The sequence below is a fragment of the Microtus oregoni genome, unplaced genomic scaffold (assembly GCF_018167655.1).
Source record: "Microtus oregoni isolate MIOR12 unplaced genomic scaffold, Mior012 000004F_ref0000308, whole genome shotgun sequence".
NCBI classification, from domain to species: domain Eukaryota; kingdom Metazoa; phylum Chordata; class Mammalia; order Rodentia; family Cricetidae; genus Microtus; species Microtus oregoni.
In genome coordinates, this window is record NW_024543063.1 from 39,313,129 (window position 1) to 39,334,544 (window position 21,416).

The 21,416-nt window shown below is 46.4% G+C and overlaps 1 protein-coding gene across 1 annotated transcript in view; it reads right to left on the minus strand.

Annotated features, from left to right (window-relative positions):
* The window catches only part of Wwox (WW domain containing oxidoreductase), an 876,711-nt gene extending 857,135 nt beyond the window's left edge, over positions 1 to 19,576 (minus strand). Inside the window, exons 1-4 of the mRNA XM_041649948.1 lie at positions 19,393 to 19,576; positions 14,587 to 14,651; positions 13,661 to 13,718; positions 10,647 to 10,825 (exon numbers count right to left, since the gene is read on the minus strand). Coding sequence (XP_041505882.1) covers positions 10,647 to 10,825; positions 13,661 to 13,718; positions 14,587 to 14,651; positions 19,393 to 19,499 — 409 coding nt within the window. The 5' untranslated portion in view covers positions 19,500 to 19,576. The remainder of the gene's footprint in view (positions 1 to 10,646; positions 10,826 to 13,660; positions 13,719 to 14,586; positions 14,652 to 19,392) is intronic.
* Positions 19,577 to 21,416: the final 1,840 nt, after the last annotated feature.

Here is a 21,416-nt window from a genome sequence, read left to right on the forward strand (position 1 = left end):
AGAGCTCCTAGAATATTCCATCTACTAAGGAATTAAATTACTCCCTTCCTCTTCCAACCTTCAGGGCTCTTTCCTACAGCCGCCAGGGTGTTCTTTTCCACAACCGTAAGCACCCTTATTCTAAAGGACTCTCCAGTGGCGCGCTGCCACCAGTATTTCATCCATGTGAAACATGACTGAGTCAGGCGTGGCGGCTCATGCCTGTGATTCTGACTCAAAGTCAGTCTGGGCTACATAAAGGGAAAATGTGGCATCACTGAGATAGCTCAGGAGGTAAGGGTGCTTGCCATTGTGCCTGATGACTGGAGCTGGATCCCAGGAACCCACATAGTAGAAAGAGAGAACTGAATCTTATGAATTGTCCTCTGACCATACACACACATGCATGTACACGCACACACACACACACACACACACACACATAAATGCAAATTTAAAATGTTTTAAGAGACAGAGGAGTAATATGCTCTATATTTCACAAATGAAAAGCCTTAGATTAGAATAGTAAAGCGGCCTGCCTTAGGTCACTTATCAAGCTAACTGCTGCCCCACAATCTAGTTTTCTTCCTCCTATGTCCCAAGAACGGCCAGCCAAAGTGCTGAACCTCATCTCTGAGTGATGAGAAAATCACACTCCAACACTGACTCGTTCTTGAGTATTCCAGAAAAGAGCAACAGCAAAAGTGGACGTTTAGGCTTAATACTACAGGCAGTCCTGCAAACCATCAGTCACATGAACAAGCGTCCTGGAGCCAGACTCAGAAACAACTGTGATCTCTCTGATTCATACAAGGTCTAATGGTTCGAGTCCCTCCAGTTCCCCACCCACTATGATATCCTTTTTGTTCTCAGGCTGCAGCAACACCAACCCAGTCTCCTTTGTCTTTCATTTGATTCCTTTTCTTTCTCTGCTAGATGATGGAACGATCTGCCTTCTAACCAAAAGGGTGAAAATCTTTTCAGACTAAAGAACAGGTAATTCCATCACCGTTGTTCAGAAAGATGATCCTAGGACCAATGCATAGCTTCGGTAGCAACCTTGGGAGGACCTCAGAAGCAGCAAGCTTGGACACACCAAACTAATGTGAGGACTCACTCCAGCCTCCACTGCAGAAATGGCTGTAGGCTAAGTGTCTGCAAAGGGCCCAAACTCCATCCTGAATAACTACACACGAAGATGGAACTCTCAGTGCGGCTCACGAGCTGGAGGAAGTCACCTGGCCTGAGTTACTCAGGTAGGAAGTGGTGAGCAGTTTGGAAACTAGGTCATGCCTGCTTCCAGAGTCAGAACTCCTTGTCTGCCCCTCTTCAGACTGAAGCCCGCCACCAATCAAGCCCGCCCTGCCTGTCAGCAGAGCTATTTTCAGCATTGGTACAATTTCACTACACGGGAGCCAGGCTCATCACATGAGCAAATGCAGGGGAAAGCTCCAGAGTGGTATTATTGGCTTTAACGGATCTGAGAGAAAACTGCAAAGCCCGAAAGCACCCATTCCTGACTATTGTTTACTGGCCTCGCAAGCCCCATTGTGAGCCTGTCAAAGGTGAACCTGAGTTTGCCGGGTGCTCCTCTTCTACTCGGTGCCCAGGGTATGAGGGGGAGCTGGAGTGCCAGGCAAGGCATACTGCCTAAAGGACTTCATGGAAGCAAGCTGGGAAGTCAGGCTGGCTTCTCTATGAATTGCCTCTTGATCACAGGATTGAATATGTACTTAGAGTAACAGACACTTGGAGATAAATTAACTTCTAAGAGAAAGGGACATTTTGAAAATTAAATTATACTGCATGGAACGAGCAATCAATCAGCAATCAATATGTATCTGATAGCCATGCATACAAAATGAAAAGGCAATTCATAAAAGAATAAGTACAAATGGCCAGACGTGAAGAACTGCTCAATCTTAGGTATAATCAGAGGCGTGAGGATTTAATTGATTTTTTTTAATGCTCTTTCCCAAGGTTGATAGGGACACGGGGCAACAACTGGCATTCAGATTGGTACAACAGTCTAGGGGTACAGTGTCACAAATCAAGATCTTAAGTTGGTGAGGAAATCTGCCGATTCAGCAAGTCTCCTTCCACAAAACAAGGCTGCAGAGTGTCACAGATGGGTACAAACACTTAATTACAAAATGTCTGTCTCCATCCCGTGGCTATTAAAAAGCTGGAATCTACCCAAATGTGCCACACTGGGGAAATAGCTGGAACCATATAATGGAATAGTATGCAACCATTTAAGAGGTGGAATATTTAATGGCAAGGAAAGATACAAACCACAGCTCAGAGGAAAAAAATCACAAAGGAGAGGAGCTGATGCCTAGAATTGCAGATGCTGAATACTAACTGTATGCTTCCAGCTGGTAAGGGGTTTAGGACACTGTTTTGTTTTGTTTGTCTCCATTTTCGAAATTTCCCACATGGGATACATATACATGTAACAATAGAAATATTTTTTAAATCATTTAAAAGAGAAGACGCAGAAAGCTAATTCGGTCTGACACATGGCTTGATGAGTGCTAGCTCCTATAGCCCAGAACTCCATGCCCACACCTGGCCCACACTAGCCCACTAGGAAGAATCCTAAGCAAGCATTCATGCTCTCACCTGTGAGCAACCCGGGGTTTAGAAGCCACATCCTGCCATAGGCCACCCTGCAGATCCACCCTCGGCCCTCAGATGGCTGATCCCAGACCTGGCTCAGAGTGGGTGAGCTTGGTGGGGTATGTGCAGTTACTTCTCAGGCAAGCAAGGTGGCAGGTACCATGTCCAGGGCCCCAGGGAGGAATCAGAGGCATTATGTACCCGTCCAAGGACCTCACGTCTCTCTTTGCTTTCTCTGGCACCATTCTGATGCAGCTACAAGCACTAGATGAGAATTCTAAAAGATAAGCAGAGAATCCTCGCATCTAAAGAGCCTATCGGGGTAATATTATAGTGATGTAGAGACATGGGTCTGAAATCTTTAAGTACAGTTTAAAGGTAAAAATGAGAATCGTGGGGTTATTTTTTTTACAACCACACAAAAACTCTACCTAATTTTGTTTCTATGAGATCTGTTCAAACAGAAAGCCTAGATCCACTCACCTTGCTAACCTGCCTCACACAGTGAAGGTGATGCCCTTCCCCAGTTTCAGTCTCCACCCCCCCCCCTACACACACACACAATCTCCTATGGACCCCCTACACACACACACACACACACACACACACACACACACGCACAATCTCCTATGGATACACACGTCTAGATCTCCTTAGACTCTGGAAGGAAACTTTAACCTGACTCCAAGGACAGCTGTCTGAGTACAGTATATAAAAGGATCCAGAAATAAAAAAAGAGTAAAACAGTCTGATAAACGAACACCAAGAGACTTGAAACCACAGTGCAGTCCATGCCACCCAGCTCAGCACTAGCTCTGTATCCCAGAGCTCAGTCTGGCAAATCACTATGGGGGCCAATTAAATCAAGGGAAATGATTTGGGCAGGGGGACCTCCAACCACTGGACTGTTCTTCTTGATAAACCTATAGGTACCTTACACCAAGAGATCCTTGCAAGAGGCCCTTGTGGCCCAAACACAGTTTTAGAAAAGGTTGAGAACCCATACAGGGACAGTGAGAGTGACGGGAAGGGCCCAGGACAGGGCTGCCTCACACTACCCAGTGACAGCCAGGGTTCACACCTGCGATAATAAAAGCAGTACCTTTATTATCAAATCTGTAATAATTCCCAACAGTCACCTAGTTTTAACAATTTATTTCTTAAATGGTGAGCACATCTGTGCACGAGCGAACCAAACATCTCCACCCGGGTGAACCAGTCTGCTCTGGGACAGGATATCCAGTGTTTTCAGGTCGGTGAGAGGGGAGGGTAGCTGAGAAGTCACACAATGCACGACAGTATATTACAGAGTATATTCATCCTGTCTCCATTTACAATCTGAAAACAAGCCGTGTATAAAGCCAAGGCTAAGTTCCTTTCTTCTGGGCCACATTTCTGTTGACGGCTGAGAGTAGCAACGAATGAGCTGCTTAAACTTTAATAGTAGTATCAAAATCCCCCCAACACTGTGCAGAGCACTGGCTGCCTGCTTCACAGTCTGGCTTACAGGACCTCTTGTTTAAGAAACAGAATCTAAATGCGAAGGGATACATTTTCTTCTAGTACGAGAAAGCATTGTTCATAAACAATCTAATTAAAATACATTATATCACAGCAGATAAGGCTGCTGGGCAAGAAAAAGTAAATAAATAAGGTCACTGAGGCATTCTAAATGAATCTTAAACACGAGCATTAATATTTAAATATTACAATCCCCACTTAGAAAAAGAAATCAGATAATTGATAGGCCAGCACACTCAAAACCGATAATGCCAAGGAACACTGTCCTTGTGTAATTTGGCGGAACAAGCTGCTCCCTGAATACAATGGACCTTTTTGTGAAATGGACCTCTTCATCTCTGGCATTTTATACAAACAAAACAAAAACACAAAGCCAAGAAAGAGAAATGTGACACTGGCCCCCGTCTTCAGCCGGGGCTCTATCACGGAGACCGACATGTCCTAAAAGATATGTTAGGGAGGGAAAAGGCACTATTTAACAAAAGCGAGGCCAGTCAGCCAGGGAAGAAAACTACTACGGAAGGCCGGGTTAGTTCAATTATGTCGAAGGGCAACAGTGCCCTCTAGTGGGAAGTAGGATAAACTAGCGGAACATGGCTGCTTTCAGGTTAATTACAGAAAACAGCAATACTTGTGTTACAATGCATACTGTGCCGCTGCTCCATTATAAGAAGGCAGGAAAGAAGAGAATCACTTTAAATGGATTTTATGGAAGACCATTTCCAAGTTTGCATGTGATATACCACCTTAATAATGTAGAAATCAGATTCGTAAACATTTTCTTTGAATTAGGAGTTTGAGCCACTTTGTCACTGAAGCATAGCTAACATGAATTGCATTTACTAAGCTGACATTAAAAAAGTGAAAACCCAAACCTACTTGAAAATATGAAATTAACTGGGGCCTCAGAGAGCAAATTCCTTCTGACAATGACCAGAGGGGTACACGCGACACATATACACAGTCATAAACTAACTCATTCTAGGCACCCTCCAAGGTTTTTACACAGGGTGAGCAAACCATACAGTGGTAATCCCTGCAGCAATTTTAATGGGCCTCTTGTTTGGGCAGTGAGCGTCCCAAGCACTATGATATCCAAGAATATTCAGATGTGAAGTGGCTGTTCGACTCACGAAGTATTCATTTTTAATTTTTGTGTAATGCCAATCAAGGACCTTTTCCAATATTGTCAAAAATCTCAAATTTCCAATCAGATGTGGAGAAGGCTGAGGCAGGAGAATTTCCCTGAACTGGAAACCAGTCTAGGCTATGTAATGAGACTCTGTCTCAAGGAAAACAACTTCCAACAGTTTCTCAGGAGGGAATAATTTCAAATCACTTTAGCTTAAGAGTACAGTTGTCATAGATATATTTAATTAATTCCCCCGGGGTCACTTCGATGATTTAGGGGCTTCCTTCTGCTTATGAGCACTGAGTTCCCAAAAGGAAGATGTTACTCGCGACCCCATGAGCTCATATCTCATCAACTGAAAAGGAGAGCAGTGGGGAATTTCAGGGCCCCAGACACAAGGGTGCAGGCTTCACTCGGGAAAGGGACTAGAGGGCAGGTTCTGGCAGCCCAGCTAGACTCGATAAAATAACGATGCTGCTGCATGGTCATAAAGGAAAACAGCGGAGCATGGGCAGCACTCTCTCTAGGCGGGAATCCACCAGAGTGGGGATTTCCAGGACAAAAGGGTGGCGCTAAACTTCATGTCAGAGCACCAGCACATGATTTAGGGACAAGATCCTCTAAACCAGGACATAAGCACCTGCGCTGTAAGAGCACTGCGAGGCTCTCGACAAGAAAGCCTGGCACTTTTACATAGCTCTAAAGACAACAAATTGAGGGGTGATTGACAGCTTGAGTGAGCACCTCTTTTATCTCCAAGAGCATGAATTTGGGGTGTATGTGTGTCTCTACAGTAAGCCCTGGGGTGGTGATTATAATGACACATATAATAGTAGAAAGTTAAAGCATCAGTCTTAAAATACATACATACATATTATACACATACATAACTATTATACATGCATATATACACCAACATGCATACACACACTATATATACAAACACATTATACGCATACACTACACACACATTTTATATTTATATATACACACATACACACTACATATACACACATATTATATACACACATGCATTTCTTATATATATATATACATACATACACATTATATATATATATAAACACATACTACACACACACATCAGCATCGCTGGCTTATGCTTTTTTTCCAAGGGAAAAGCTAGTTTTGTTTTTGTTAATGGCTCCTCTGGCTCAAAACGCAAAGCCAGGCCAGGCTATTTCTGAGGAAACCACATATGATGCAGGCTGACAGTATAAGGTCCAGACAGAAGGTGAAAGAAACTTTTCATTCTGATTAAGCTCAGAAACCCTACTGACTTAGGACTAGAAGAGAGTTCTATCACTGGTACTCTGAACGCTGGATTGGGATGGTCTGGTGTGCTCACGCCTGCTAACAGGGTTCTAACAACATCTGACAAAAGCCTGACTGTTCCTCCATAAACAGCATGGCAATACGTCCACCTATTTGAAGTGTCAATCGTATGGAGCTCAAATGCTGCTCTGACAAACGATGTTCGGCTGCTCTCTCGGAGCCAGTCGGTGCCATCTGATTCCAAGTCAGACCACGGGTTCAAGGCAAGCAGCGTCCACACAGCACTGTGCAAACATAACCAAATCTGCTCGCAGACAGGTTTAGCTTGGGAAAATCCATGGGGCACCAGGAAAGCGGGAGACTCCCTAGCCTAAAACATGCCCTTTCTTGAGACTCCCCAGGACTTAAATGCGGTCATCTCCACGTTGAAGCCGTTTCCTTCATTTTTTACAGAATCAGAGCCAGCCAGCGGCTAACTCCAGAGAGCCACAACCTCCTGCCCCTCCTGCCCAGCTGTGCTGCACACAGGGCAGTGAGCTCCTCCCTTGTCTACTGGTTAGCAGGCTCCGGGCTCTTGGTCTGCTAGCAGCAGCTCTGGATGAAGGGACGGCTCCCCCGGGAGCCTGAGATGCTGATCTCCACTGAGGTCCACAAGCTACAGCCTTCAGTCTAAGTCTTCGGGTTCAGAAAGCTGGTTAAACAAAGGCCAAGGAGAGAGTGTTAGTTTCTGAGGAGACAACAGTCTAACCTCCAGCTCACTAAGAACACGGGTAGGGTGGGTGGATACTGGGGAGACAACCCTTCCAGCTACCCATGATGTGCTGGCCATGCTCCTCCTGCAGTCTGGGTACCCATTATCCTAGCTCCAGCTACACTGTGGCTGACAAGGCAACCCAGCTTTGTTTTCAGCTAGACCACCCAGTGTGGGAAGAACTAATGCTTTGAGTGTGGGCCCCACATAAATACTTTAGTTTGGGGGCCATATAATCCCTGCTGTAGTTACTCAACTTCTGGGGATACCCTAAATGTGCATGGCTGTGTTCCAATATGAAACACCTACAAAATCAAGTCGGTCAGGTTACACCCGGGGGCTGCAGTTAATCCACAGCCAATCTAGACAGCTGAGTCCAGTCAACAGAGGTAAAGCTGACTAACAACTGTAAAGAGAAGGCCCAGGAGCTGGGTGTGGTGGGGCACATCTGTGATCCTGGCAGGGAAGGCAGCTGGATCAGGAGCTGGAGAGTAGGCTGGCCTATATAGTGGGTTCAAGCAAGGACACATGGTAAGATACTGACTCCAAGAATCAGTTTTTCCATGCTCCCATTGTACTTCTGCATAGCCTTTTCACCCTGCATAAAACTGAGAATGCTTCAATTGTGTTAGTAATATCAACTATCACCACTCAGAGTTAGCTCTGCATTGCTTATGGCCAGCGTGAGAAAGGCAGTGTCTGAACAGTCTGCTCAGAGCTCACACCAAAGGCGGCAAGGCCCTGGGAAAACACAGGCCTCTCTCAACCAGCACTCACAAGCAGACAAGGGGTCTGTCACACACACACAGGGGTGGGGGGAGTGCTCAGAATCAATCCACTCAGTTTCACAGGCCAAAGACTCAAATGCTGATACACAGATAAGCATCGCCCTGCTGCGGCCCAAAGAAAGGGATGCTGACAACCCTGGCAAAGCTTTCACAGAAGTGACACCAGTGATCTTGGGAGCAGATGCCCACTCCACTCTACATTCAACAGGCAAAAAGGAAGCAGTTATGCCAGTTTATACATCGGCAGTTGCACTGTGGGGGAGAAAGACACCTGTGATGGAGAAGCCACAGACTACCTGGGCAAGAACACTTTTCAAGACTTTCTCAAAGGACACAACAGTCAACTGTGTTGTGATGAAAAGACACGTGCCTATCAACCTCCAGCTTCTTCAAGCTCGTTACACCTGCTGAAGAGGGACAGGGATTTGTACAGATTCGATTACTTGGAATTTGTAGTATATTATTCCAAAAATTAAAAGTCAAAATCTTCAGCACTAGCAGAGACTCGTGCTTGGTCGAGTAGAGAGGGAGAAGGAGAGACAGGAGTGTTAAAGTCAGTCCCTGAGGGAAAGCAGGGGCTGGGAACACTGCTGGCTTTCCAAAAACCTCCTACACCCCACTTCCCCTAACACTGTGACCAGTCACAACAGTGAGACCGTGCACATCTCCTGCAGTGCACGCAAATTAGAGAATGGGCACAGGAAGGATGTGCTGGAGGGAAGTGGGAGCAGTGGAGAGGTAGAACATCCGCCCTGCTCCCAGAAGCCTTTGGGGCCCACGTGTTTCTTCACACTTCACACTTCAGAATCACCTTATCTCTCTGTATCAGAAATCACCCAAGCATCATTCCCATCCTGTCCTCGGCCAGCTCTGAATCCAAGATGACAAACAGCTGGTGCTGCCGCTCTCTGCGATGACAACAGTAGTATCCAAAGGTCTGCTGGCTAACATCAGAGCAAGCAGCCCGACGGGAGCCAGTCACACACCTCACTGATCAAAGACAGCCTATCCTGGGGGCTGGAAGGACGGCTTCCCAGATAAGCGCTGCCCAGGGAGAGAACCCAGACTAAGTCCCCGCACCATCATGGAAGCTCACAAACATCTATAACTCCAGATCCATGATATCCGATAACCTCTTCAGGACTCCCAATGTGGCGTACATACATACGTGAAGTCAGAATACTGATACACATAATACAAAATAAGTAAGTTTTAAATAAATAAGAAAGAAAACCTGTTCAACTAAAGGACCGAGGGGTGAGGTCTTTTCATTGAACTCTTAGTGAGCCAAGGGTTAGAAAAACAAAGGGGTTTTTCTTAACCCCTCCAACCCTCTTTAAAACTTCCTCTGCAGCGTCCCAGGTCCGCACTCAGAACTGTAGCAATGCATTGCTTCTGGGACCCTGAGGAGCCAGTCATTATTCCCAGCACTGCGGCTCCACTGACAGCATGGCACTTCTCCAGGATTTACCCAAGGCAGAGACTGAAAGGGCTGGACGGAATGTATTCACAGCTGAGATGGGGTTTGGGAGGTGATTTTTAAGGAACCCGCTTCCTATTTCTTTAAAAAAAATTCCTTTGTCTTTTTACCTTAGTGGGAGTATGGTCAAGATACTGACCATCTCTGGGATGGCGATCTCAAGCTCTGAGAGCCTGCCACATAGTACAGTGACTGATCCACTGTGGTACTTCACCTCCTATGCTTGCTGGAAAAGGACACTGGGGACTCCAAAACCAGAAAGGAGAACAGAGAAAAGCTCATGAGAGAGGTCATGATGGGCCACTGTGATAGATGATACAGAGATGGACAGAGAGAAACCTGACAGAGGACAAGCCAGAGGACAGCTGGATGCAGCTCTATTCTTCAAACTGAAGTTGCACATCCTATCTAGAGCTATTCAGATGCTAATGTCAGATGTCAATGGACCAAAACAAAATAAAACCCATCCCTCAGGATGGCACAAATGCCTGCCCCATTGCTACTGCTGCACCAGCCCGGGAAGCCACTGACCTCACCATGGCCACTGTGGTTAAACAGTGGCAATTAGGAGGGTTGCTACAGAGGTGAAGACAAGGACAAATTCTCCAGTTTTATGAAGAAATAAGATACGGTTACCAAAAGAAAATGATAGGCTCAATGACCAGTGGAAACCTGCAGTACCCTTGGATCCAAAGTCACAATCTGCTGTTGTCCAGTATCCCATTACCAATCAATTTTGGTTTGAATAACCCAGGTAATTGGAATACATCCATGCACCGCACAGACCGGGTCAAAGACTCTTAGCCAGAGCCTGTTGTCTCCAGACCCTGAATACCAAAATAGTCACAGCCTTTGCTGACTTCTCAGCTTTGAGCAACTTCAAGGTCAGGTCCCACACAGCCTCCCGCTGGAGCATGGGGGCTGAAAGAGGCTGTGACCCTAAAGAAACAACAGCTCAGAAGGAAGGCTATGTGACCATCTGAGACTGGGGCTTCACTACCAAAGGGAGTTCACTGAAAACCAAAAAAAAAAAAAAGAACCCAAAGGAGTAAAGTAGGATGACAGTAAGTACGGGCCTACCTATTCCTGAATTTGCGCCGGTAACCAGGACCACCTTTCCCGTGAAGTCTCGGCCCTGCAGGATCTCCATGGCGGTGGTGCTGCCGTCGTATCTCTGTCTGGTGGTTGGCTTTGTTGGATTATCATCCACAGTAAATGCCAACCTTGGGTCCAAGTAGGTAGTTCTTTTATTTATGTGGCTGCAAAGAACAGGGAGGGCATTGAACTCTATACAGCAAGGACCAGCATCTCCAAATACAAGATACTCTAAATACCTCAGGCAAACACCATGATTCTTGCACCAGAAGGATTACTGTCAAACATGGAGAGATCCAGAACCCATTTGATCTTCTAACCTTCAAAGACTGTATTCCTGCCTGGGAACACAGCCATGGAAGCTTCTCAGAACTACTTGAAAGTCCTACGGCACACTTGGTCCCTTTTCTCTCACAGCAGCTTCCTGAGATGGCTCTAAGCTTCTACTGAATTCTTGTTAATATAAATTTGTCTGTAAGATCTGCCAGGCACTGTTGAGGTACTTTTGCTGGGCTTTTCGGGGGCCAAAACCCCTGCTATACAAGGAGAAAGTGGAAATGATGGAAGTTTTAATAACTATAAAATGTTTTACTGTTTTGCATTTTAAGACCACAGCAATGCCACCTATAATAAGTGCTCTACTTTTGATTTGGAATTGATCTAGAACTAACAGAAACAACATTAAAATATACTGGCACATACAGATTATTAAATTACTCCTTTTAATACCATTTTTATATTTTAAATGTGCTCTTGGGCCGTCAAGATGGCTCAGCAGACAAAGGTGCCTGCTCCCTAGCCTGATGACTAAGTTCAATTCCCAAAACCTATGAGATAAAGGAAACAATCGACTCCTGCAAGTCCTGATGGCCATGATGTGCATGCATGCGTGCACATACACACACTCTCTAAATATATAAAATGTAACACAAGAATTATGTGTATTCTTGAAATCGGAGATAAAGTCATTGCAATGTCCTAAACATGTTTAAAACTATTAAGAACCCTTCCGATATACATAGAGTGCTTTGATTTAAAATGTGTATGTCTGGGCTTCATGGCACAGGCCTATAATCCCAGCAAAAAGAGGACTATAATTTCTTTTTTTTTTCTTTTTTTAATTTATTTATTTATTAAAGATTTCTGTCTCTTCCTCGCCACCGCCTCCCATTTCCCTCCCCCTTCCCCAGTCAAGTCCCCCTCCCTTGTCAGCCCAAAGAGCAATCAGGGTTCCCTGTCCTGCGGGAAGTCCAAGGACCACCCACCTCCATCCAGGTCTAGTAAGGTAAGCATCCAAACTGCCTAGGCTCCCACAAAGCCAAAGGCCTAATTTCAAGGCCAGCCTGAGCCACTTAGTGAGGCCCTGTCTGACAACACTGACATTAGGCAATGCTGGCTGTGCTGTCATCTCCGCTCCTCAGTGACTCCACCTTGGTAGACCAGATCTGGCAGTGGTGACAGCATGTGCACATGGAAACAAATCTACACTTCTTTCCCTGAAGAGCTGGTTGTTGAGCATATCCCAGCATACGCCTGCAGCAGGCTAGAGAATAAATAACAAGCCATGAAAACCTTGTTCCAGCTTGCTTGCAAACCCATGCTCGTTCTTTTTTTTTTTGTTTTGTTTTGTTTTGTTTTTTGTTTTTCGAGACAGGGTTTCTCTGTGGCTTTGGAGCCTGTCCTGGAACTAGCTCTGTAGACCAGGCTCCAGGCTGGTCTCGAACTCACAGAAATCCGCCTGCCTCTGCCTCCCGAGTGCTGGGATTAAAGGCGTGCGCCACCATCGCCCGGCCCCATGCTCGTTCTTAAATAGATCAGCAGTTAGCTGATGTGTCCATAGCTTGCTTCTGTAGTTTTACTGGGACACAGTAACGGGCATCATTTTTGTATTAAAACAGAAACCATGTAGTGTCATACCCTAAAACATGATCTCTGATCCACTACAGAAAAGTTTGTTGATCCCTCTCTATAGTAGGCCAGTCAAACCAGCATGCTTCAGAATTCCCTGGAGGGCATAGGCTGCCAGCCACCACCACCCCATCCCAAGTTGAAATTTAGATAGTAGGGGAACTGAGTGTGAGTGTGTGTGTGTGTGTGTGTGTGTGTGGAATAAGTTCTCAAGAGCTGCCAAGGATGCTGACTGGAGAATCCCACCTTGGAACCACTGCTCTGGGCAATAAAGAGGAAGGTACCCCAGAGAACAGCTTCACGACCATGTGTGTGCTCCGGAGGAATCTGGCTCCAGGGAGTTCCAGAGTTCTACAGTCATGTTCTCCAAGAAAAACGTGGAAAAGGATATTTGGAACATAAAAATAAAGAAATGATATCCCTATTTTGATAAGGGTAATGATTTTTATAGATCACGGGAGAGGAAACCCTTTATAATCTAATAGGCAGCAGAGAATACCCACACATCCACCTACCCATCAGGGAGGCTGCTCTGCTGGAGCTGCCAATGACTGCTCAGACTCTCCAAAGCAAGCCCTAGACTACCTGCCCCCAGTGCAGGAGACAAGCCAGAAGGGAGTTCATTAGGTTTGCTGACAAACTATTTACTTCAGGTAAACCTGCTAATGTAATTATTCCTACAGGGATGGTAACAGGTGAGGTCTAACACTGCCACTGTAGCTACAAAAATATGAAAAATGGGAGTTCCGGAAATGGCACAGCAGTTAACGGCACTTGGTGCCCAATTATGAGGACTGGAGTTTGGAACTCAGCATCCATCAACAAGTCAGGCATCCCAAGTTTGTACATCTGTAACCCCAGCTCCAAGGGTTGCAGATACAGGACAGCTAAGGCCTAGTGTAAAGATAAGGGTGGAAAACTGAAGATTGGAAGAAACAAACAAACAAACAAAAATCACCAAGCCAGCGAAAATGGTTACTCCTGCTGACAATACAGGTATATATGACTTCAAGGATCCGCCAACGTAGGGAACTGTAATTGAAAATTCCTCTTCAAAGCCAACCTGGCCATGTTTCTACATAGACACTTACTCAACAAAAAACAGTTGTCCGTTCTCGTCAGTCTCTTGCTCCCATCCATATGGCAAATCTGAAACACAAGAAAGATTGATTGACAGCTGTATGTGTAGTGGAATGAAGCCAAGCCATGCCCCAAGGTCAGGAAGAAGGGTCATCCTTCTTATCTCTGGTACCCTAAACTCTCTGGACCAGCTTCCTCGGGTAACAAGGTCAAGGGGCGGTGGCTACAGAAGGCCCAGTCTCCCATCTGAAATGCACATTTCTGCCTCTGATTTAGCTAAAATCCTGTTACACTCTTGATCACCCTTCAGCATTCACTCGGCTCCGCCTCTTCCTGTGAGCCTCAGCAGCTGCTCGTGTGAGCATGAGTTCCCGAAGACCGAAGACCGCAACCACATCTGCAAGTACAGCAGACACTGACCAGTGGGGTGCTGACTTGTGCCATGGTTTAGAGCCATCCCATCATTTCCATGTACCAGCCCATCTGTCTTCAACTAGACCCCAAGCCCACTGAGGCCAAGCAGCTTCAACGCCTCTTGTTTTTATTCAGTACTTCTTCTATTCCATGGATTGTGTACTTGTTCGGAAGCACATAGAAGTCATGGTTTCATAAAAACCCGACATTTGCCTCCACAGCCTACACCAACAGCAATTACCCACATGGTGCAACTACAGAGAAACCCAGCAAGGCAAAGGCCTCAACTATTTCAGTAATCTTTTGTTTAAGGCCATAAGATACCCTCCTGTCAATCTCAAGATCTTATCTCCTCTCCTGCCAAATCCCACTAGACTCTCAGACTGAGAGTCTTATTCCTTGATGGTCACCCAGCAGGCAGCCTTCCCAGAATGCCAGGGTCAACTGCTACCCCACCACTGTGACACCTTCCCTAGCTCATCAATGTTGCAGACTTGGGATTCTGGGCTTCTGACATACAGACCTCCTGCAACTCGTTTCCTTTTGCCGGTTTTCGGATGTTCCCACTGGGTCTTTTCCTCGGTGTGGCTGAAACACAGACCACAACAGAAAACATTAACATGGCTAAAGAGTAATCACTGTATTAAACTGTGTCTCTCCCAGATAGAGCGGGAGTAGTAAGAACAGGTGCAGAAATAAGTACTCAGAGCAGAAATTTTCCTGGCTACATCAGGTCTGAGGCCCCAAGCCTGAAAGAATTTTGCAGGCCAGGTGGAGAGAGCAGTGGGAGGGTGAGAAGGGACTGGGTCCCAGCGACGAGTCAGCTTTGCAAAGCTTTGTGAGTCACAAAGGTCTAGGAAAACACTTTGTGTTTCTTTTCCCTTTATTTAAGGATAAACTGATAAACTTCAGTGTCTGGTTTATAGTGCTCACATTTAAATATAAAAATGTAGCTTAAATATAGTCTTTATTATATATAATCTTTTTTAAATGCTTATTTTCCTTGTTCTTTTTGCTTTGTTTTTTTTTTTATTTTGTTGTTGTTGCTGCTGTTCTGTTTAGTTTTGTTGTTACTGCTGTTTTTTGGAGATAAGGTTTTATGCAGCCTGGGCTAGCCTGAACTCACTATCTAGCCAGGGAGGACATTAAACACTTAATAACTCTACTGTCTCTACTTGCTAAGTACTAAATTACAGAAGTGACTTTAAAAATGTACATTCTGGGCTGGAAAACTGGCTCAAGAGGTAAAAGAGCTTGCTATGCAATCCTGACACAAATTTGCTGCCTGGATCCAGCAGTGGACATAGAGAACAAGCTCCTGAATATTGTCCTCTGACCTCCACCAGAATGCCATGATATGCGCACTGTTAGACAGACAGACAGACAGATACACACACAGTTTTAAATGTGTGTTCTGACCCCAGGTGTAACTGCAGTGTCTCATAACTCACTGGGTCCTGAGCACACCCAAAAGAACATTAAGAACGCAGTAAGATGGCAGCACAGGTCACGGGCTATAACAGGATGACGGTGGATCTGTGGACACTAGATCTGACAGGACAGTCCCTAGGCGCCACTAGTCCACTCACCCTACCTCTCAGCCATCACTTCCTGTCACTTGCAGAATGGGGCTGCTATGAGGACACTGCTCAAATGGTCCCACGGAGAATCATTATAATAAAGTGGTAAACTTGTAATACATTCTACTGGTAAACTGTCATGTGTTGTCCAAGCCCACTGAAAGTGGACTCTTGTATCAAGGAGCATGTTTATTTCAGGTATCCTCCAAAAGCTCCTAAGAGACTGATGACAGGAAGAAAAGAAACAGAAGACAGGCTAAGGGTATTAAAAAAAAAATACCATGTCCTTGAACACAACTAGAAGATTCCTAAGTGCCCTCCCTCAGCTACGATTTACCCCACAATATAAAAATGTCTGTGGGTAAGGGGAAGCTTGTCCAAGGAGAGCTATACCAGGAGATGGGGAAAGCCACGATGGCCCCTCACAGGGCTCCCAGATGTCTGCTGCTGTTGAACACATCTGACTTAAAGCTGTGACTTTACTTCTCGCTCAGCTGGGCTCCTCCACTCTGTTTCTGAGGGGCCCTGTGAGTACTCCACTGGATAGTACTTTGCTAGTCACAGCTTCTATCTATCTGCTACGTGGCATTTGATCCTTTACATTTGTTCGATTCACATTTAATAAGCCCATTTAAAACTGAAAGTATAGCTGTAATAGATCATTCTCGTATAGAGTATGGATCAAAAGCTAGAAACACTGTTGCCAGTGACAAGAACCCGATCATCAGGGAACCAAGGGGACACTGAAGGAAGCACTCGAAGCATTCACTTCCTTCAATCCACACTCAAAAGGAGAGTATCTAACTATATCACTTCATCACCAGCTGACAAGATGCCTATTTAGATGCTAGGAACCAAACACAGTGGAAGTACAGGTGGCTGGCACAGCATAGACAGGCCTCTAGGGCAGAGACTCTGCACACAGAGGTCCAGGTAGGAGCGGCAAATGCAGGATCACTGGCATGACCCTTAACCTCCTGCTCATACAATCCACTTACTTCTCCAGAGTCACTCGTCCCTTCTAAAGACACAAACTCAGTGTTACTCCCTGGCTCCATCCAGATCCTCACACCAGTGGGCTCCAGAATCTGACAACAGAGTCCCAGGTCCTCAGTAATGCACAGAAGGGCTTCTGCAAATTGATTCCTTCCACAACAGTATCTGGCTTTACAGCCCTGTACCACAGACAGAGGCCTGCCCTGCCTGGGACCCTTCCTCCCGCTGTGCCCTCCACCTGCCTGACTTCCTGCCACACGGACCCACCTTTCACCTGTGCTCTGAGACACAGGCCAAGGACACCTCTCTGAGATGTGTTCCCTTGCCCACTCACACACACCCCCTGCTGGACAGACTCGATGTACTGGAGCTACTAATACAAGTCATCCATCAGGTCTTGGGGAGCTCCTCACGCAGCTGGGCATCACCAGTGTCCACAGGGGGCCTGGCTCTTCAGGGCTCTATACACTTGAAGGAATAAATTCCCTGAGTCTCTCTGTTTTCTGTTTCTGTCCTGGCCACCAGGGACAGGAGTGACTCATACCATTAAGTAGCTGAAAATCTCATGGGAAGTTTACAGCCTATCAATGGAGAGATTCCAAAGCACAAACTAAGACCTAATTTGATAATAAGCTAGGAACGTTATCTTTAAACTTTTTCTGAAACCAAGTAGGGTGATGCAAACATGTGATTCCGTGCCTGGAAGGTGGAGGCAGGAGGCAACCGGATCAGGAATTTTTAATATCATCCCTGACTACTTAAAAGAATTCTAGGCAAGCGTGGGCTACAAGAAACACTGTTGGACAAACAAAACTATAGCACACGCCACTAATCCCAGAGGTGAGAGGACCTCTGGGAGTTTAAGTTTTTAGTTAAATATTAAAAACTAAAAATACAAATTATAGGTGTTATTATAATATTTTGCTTTCTGAAAGCCAAGTGATAAGAGACTCGTGTGAAAAGCCTTAAAAAGATTGATTCTCCTAGATGTTAAAAACAGAAAGCCAGATATGTTCATGCATACTTGTTGACCCCAGCCAGTCCTAGGGAAGTGAAGACAGGAGACTCAGGAGCTCAAGTTAAAGCCAGCCTGGACTACATGAGACGCTGTTTAAAAAGATATTTTACAAACTCATAAAAAAGCGGTGGGGGGGGGGGGGGGCAGTGGCACACACCTTTAATCCCAGCACTGGGGAGGCAGAAGCAGGTGAGAAACCTTGTCTTGGGAAAAAAAGAGAGAGAAAGAGGGAGGGAGGGAGGAATGAGGGAAGTATTTTAGAAGAGGAAACAAGGGCTGGAGAGTTGGCTCTATGGTTGAGAGCACTCCCTGCTCTTCCAGAGGTCCTGAGTTCAATTTCCAGCAACCACATGGTGGCTCACAACCATCTGTAATGAGATCTGACGCCCTCTTCTGGCGTGTGGGCATATATGCAGACAGAATGTTGTATACATAATAAATAAATAAATCTTTGGAAAAAAAATAGAAGAGGAAGCAAATCGGGGGTGGGACAAAAAAAAGAGTAATGGGATATCGACCACTATGAAAGTCACAGTGTACATATGAAAAAAGACAGCAGGGACTTGTGGACTAGGAGGGAGATGGACCCTTGGGAGGCAGAGAGCTAGGGAGAGGAGCCACGGCTAAGTAACAAAGAGAGAGAACGAGCTCTCAAAAAGAACCTAGATTTGGGGGGGGAGTGTCCAGAGTCCCCCCTCTGCATTGCACAGGGTCTTTTTTAAACGCCCTTCAACTGTTGATTCTGCCTGCAGCTGTTTAGGGGAGTGGAGATTTCTCCACCACTACCTGTAGCACTGGAGTTTTTCCTGCCTTTTAATTCTTTAACTGGCAGAGAAAACGAATCCGATTGAGAGCCCTAACTGTATCAAAAGCCCATCATTTTGTACATTAAATATATATTACTTGCTGAAAATGAGCAGATTCCCCCAACGCTAGAGTCAGCTGCAATAGGTTCTCTATAGAAAACTCCATGTCTGTATATAAGACACTACCAAGATACTACGGGTGGAGGGCCGGGGTCACCCAGTCCTACGTTCACAATGAGGCCCTGTAAAGGGAGGTGGATCTGTGAAAATTCGAGCCTAGTTCCAGGGCAGCCCGGTTTTCATAGAGATCCTGTCTCAGAAAAAAGGGGAGTAGGAGGAGGGACTGACCACACAGGTAATTTCAACATCAGGCCTAAGCAACTTTCCCACAGATACAGTTCAGCTAATGCCGGCTGGGAGGGGGATCTGCAAGCCACCAGCCTCTCCTCTGTGTGCCTTATGTACAGCACTAGATTCGTTCTTGTGTCAACTCATTTTACTGGTGGGGAAAACACTAGTCAGGGCTTTCAGTGGCCCAAGGTCACGCTTAGTTATGGAGAAAGGCTCTGCTGCGGAAACTTTCCCAAAACTTCCCTGGGAAACTACTGTGAGCCACCCAGGACCTCTGTTTAAAACTGCAGACTGCTGGGGCCTTCAAGGGTCGCCTTGGCGGGAGCTGGGCATGGACGTTTGCTCTATTTCCTCTAAGACCTCCGAGCCAGCACCGCACCGGGCAGTGGCACCTCGTGAGCAGCAGGGGGCGTTGCTGCAGGCTGCCCGGTGGCCCGGTCTTGGCCCTGAGCCCGCAGCAGCGGAACCCCGAGGACAGGTGGCTGGCGATCTGGATGCGCGTGCCCGCCGGGCTGCACAGCGCAGGGTCCAGGCCTCGCAGGACACGGGTCCCGGGGGCGCCGCTCCAGGCCGCTTACTTGGCGTAGTACACCCAGCCGTCCTTGGTGGTTCTCTCCTCCCAGCCGGGAGGCAGCTCATCCTCGCTGTCCGTGTCGTCCAGGCCCGCGTAACGGAGAGCTGCCATGGTGGTGACAGGAGTAATCGCAGGGTCTCCCCTCAGCAACTCACTCTGCCTTCAACCGCGCCGCCGCGTTTCACAGAGCACCCCGCCCCCCGCCCCCGGACCGCTCGCGCCTGCGCACTGCAAGCCCAGCAGATCCGCATCTGTAATCCAGTTTCCTGTTTTCGCGGCGACTGGCGGGAAAGGGGACGGAGCCTGAAGAGAGAGGCAATGGGAGCGCAGGAGAGACCGAACGGCCTTGCGGCTGGAAGGAAAGACAGGAACGGCTCAGAAACTGGAATAAGCGTGTTCACCCGCTAGAAGGGGCGTGCTCACACAGTCACGGTGTAGGACTCCGCCCGTTGCTGGGCGACCCGAAATCACTTCCTCATTGTATTACCCATTCCTGAATAAGTCTCAGCAATGGGGTATCCTGGGAAATGTAGTCCAGGCTCAACAGCGCTATAAAATACAGCAAAAAAAGAAAGCTTTCTTATAAGTTATCCTAGGTCCCAGTCTCTTCCCTTGCAGTCGTGAGTGCTCAATCTTTTGAGATTGCAACGCGTTACTGTGACCTTGTCATATACAAAGTTAACGCTGGAGAACTGCTCGATCGAATTACAAAAAGGAAAAGAAAATCTCAAAATGTTTTAAGCTTACGGTTTTTGTGTCGGGCCGTATTTATTATTATCCTGGGCCGTTTGCTGCCAGTTTGGGCACACACGTAAGAGTAAATGTCCCGGCTTGATACTACGCAGTTTTTCCATTCACAAGCTTCGTTGTACATGTAAATCCTACATTTTAAAAACCATTTATACTGTGGAGAATTTAGAAATGCAAGGTCTAGACAGGTGCAGTGGCTCATGCCTGCAGTCCCAGAATTTGGGAGGCTAAAACAGAAGAATTATCAAGAGTTGAGGCCAACCTAGGCTATAAAGTGAGACAATGTCTCCAAACATACAGAAAGTAAAAATTTGCGTTCCTCCAGATTTTCCATTAGAGAGAAGGGTCATCCAGCCATAATGGAGTTCTCTTGTTCATAGGTACTACCTAATTCCAACCTCCCAACATAGACTCTTACATCACTTGACAAGAATCCTGTCTGTTTGTCCTAGCTCCTGAAGCCTACCCTTCAGCTTGGCAGTGCTGAAGGAAGTTCCCAAAACATGTCGGACTGATAACTTGTTTCTCAGCCCTGTGTTACAGAGAAGACTTCTGGCCCCGGACTAAGGGAATGCCTACCCCTCTCAGAAGACTGCATATTCTCTGGGTAAGTTCCGGACAGTGTTGCTTTTGTCTTCCGCTCCTGAACATAATCATTGCTGTGGGATAGATAGCTCCTCCTTCTCCGTACTCCTTAGGGGCAGACACATAATGCAGTGAAAAGCTAACTGGATGAAAACAACATCTAGGGTTCTTTTTTCCTCCACATGTGTATGTGTATGTAGTGTGCCTGTGTATGTGGACACACGTGTGCACATGTTTGAGGAGCCCAGGGGTTGATAAGAAGGCTAAATTCTTCAACTGATTATTCACTGAGGTAGGGTCTCAGTTGTCTCCTAGCCTTGCTCCAGGGATGCCTGTCTCAGCACTGGAACTGCAGAAAGGCACCAACCCACCCTGAATTCCCAGCTTGGTCCTCATGCTCACATGGCAAGGGCTCTAACCACTGAGTCATCTCCTCATCCCAACCACTTAGCTGTGACAGCACTGCCCTCCCACTAGATTCCTATGGGAGCGTGACTCTTCAAACATCAGTGAGTTTTTATCTGCTGTTGCTAATCTACTGCACCTCTGCTTACCCTTTCATCTCCCTCCTTAGCCCACTGACTCCTCTGATATGACCAGGAAGTGAGATCACAAAGTCCCCTGATTGTGCAGAGAGAATGAGTAAGGTCCAGATGAAAAGTCTGGGTACCCCTGGTGACCTGTGGCCTCTTC